Source organism: Mizuhopecten yessoensis, unplaced genomic scaffold (assembly GCF_002113885.1).
Source record: "Mizuhopecten yessoensis strain PY_sf001 unplaced genomic scaffold, ASM211388v2 scaffold11101, whole genome shotgun sequence".
NCBI lineage: Eukaryota > Metazoa > Mollusca > Bivalvia > Pectinida > Pectinidae > Mizuhopecten > Mizuhopecten yessoensis.
The window spans coordinates 865,047-866,266 of NW_018408880.1; the positions used below are offsets into that span (position 1 = coordinate 865,047).

Below are 1,220 nucleotides of genomic sequence, written 5' to 3' on the forward strand. Positions count from 1 at the left end.
GGTAAACATGAATTTGTCAGCAAAGAGGATTACTTAAGTATTACTGACACATTATATAGACGTCCCCCGGCCCCGGCCATAAGGACACACTTAATTACACATTAACATCATAATCTACATACGAACTTATATATATATACTGAACAGGGAAATAGGTTGTCAGTTGAAATCGATAGTCGTTTTGATTTTCATTTTTTTTGAATGAAATGTTTACGACGCGTGGATATATGCCATAACGTGCTCGTTCGTTCGCGTTCTTGAATAGCTGTGTTTTATATCACGGGTTTTTAAACAGGTGTTCTATAATACAGGTGTGTGTATTATCTAAAACAATGGAGATGTATCGATAACATCTATAACAGTATATACACACACTGTATTGTATACTTACAAATATTTACTAATACTATTGAAGGAATCATTAAAAAATAATAGCTGAAACAAAAACAAAAATCTGTACATGAATATATATAATCAAAAAGCAATTTCTGTGACATTTAGTGTTTAAAACTTACCCCCTTAGACGCCATCTTATCTGTGTGTTTTTAAAAATCCTCTTGTATGTCGGTGTCCACTATTATCTGTGTGCTTACTCGATTGAACTAACCTCTATATGTTTTCTTTACATACGTTGGTGTATAGGCAGGCTAACTGTTCATTGAGGCGGCGTCGTGTCGTCATGGCGACACACACCGGTGCGACCCGAAGGAAACTCTCGGAGCGCGACACACCGATTCCGTTATAAGGCTCACTGTTTGGGATACTTAACAAACATGTCTCATTTTAACGAGTGGGTTTTTGAAATCCTTATATAATCGCGAATATGGAAATAAAGTCAGTTTTCTATATTCTGGAACGGGCTTATTTTGATAAAGTGTATGTAACTGCTGAGCACGTACACGTATATGGAAGATATTTGATCCATGTAACATGGATTTAGAACGATGTTTTAAATGGCTTTCATTTTAGACCTACGTTTTCTTTACGACACGTACCGAGGGTGTGAGAAGAGCTATCCAAGTCTGTATCGTCGCGTGTCTGTGCGTTTTGAATAACCACCATTATTTTGTCATCATCGTACTTCTTTTCATTGTATTATTGTCTTTCAAATATATATGAATACTCCCTGCAGACTAGAAGAAAAGAATAGTCCGGCTGTGGGTTCCCTTGCAAAATGGAGTTTTTCCTTTGTTTGTCTGCTTAGGGGAAACCAATGTTGA

The 1,220-nt window shown here is 36.6% G+C and overlaps 1 protein-coding gene across 2 annotated transcripts in view; it reads right to left on the reverse strand.

Moving 5' to 3' along the window:
• Positions 1–729, reverse strand: part of LOC110465825 (glutamic acid-rich protein-like) — a 43,895-nt gene extending 43,166 nt beyond the window's left edge. Inside the window, exon 1 of one of the 2 annotated variants that reach the window (XM_021521929.1) lies at positions 516–729. In XM_021521929.1, coding sequence (XP_021377604.1) covers positions 516–530 — 15 coding nt within the window. In that variant the 5' untranslated portion in view covers positions 531–729. The remainder of the gene's footprint in view (positions 1–515) is intronic. The other variant, XM_021521930.1, reaches the window with a different exon arrangement.
• Positions 730–1,220: the final 491 nt, after the last annotated feature.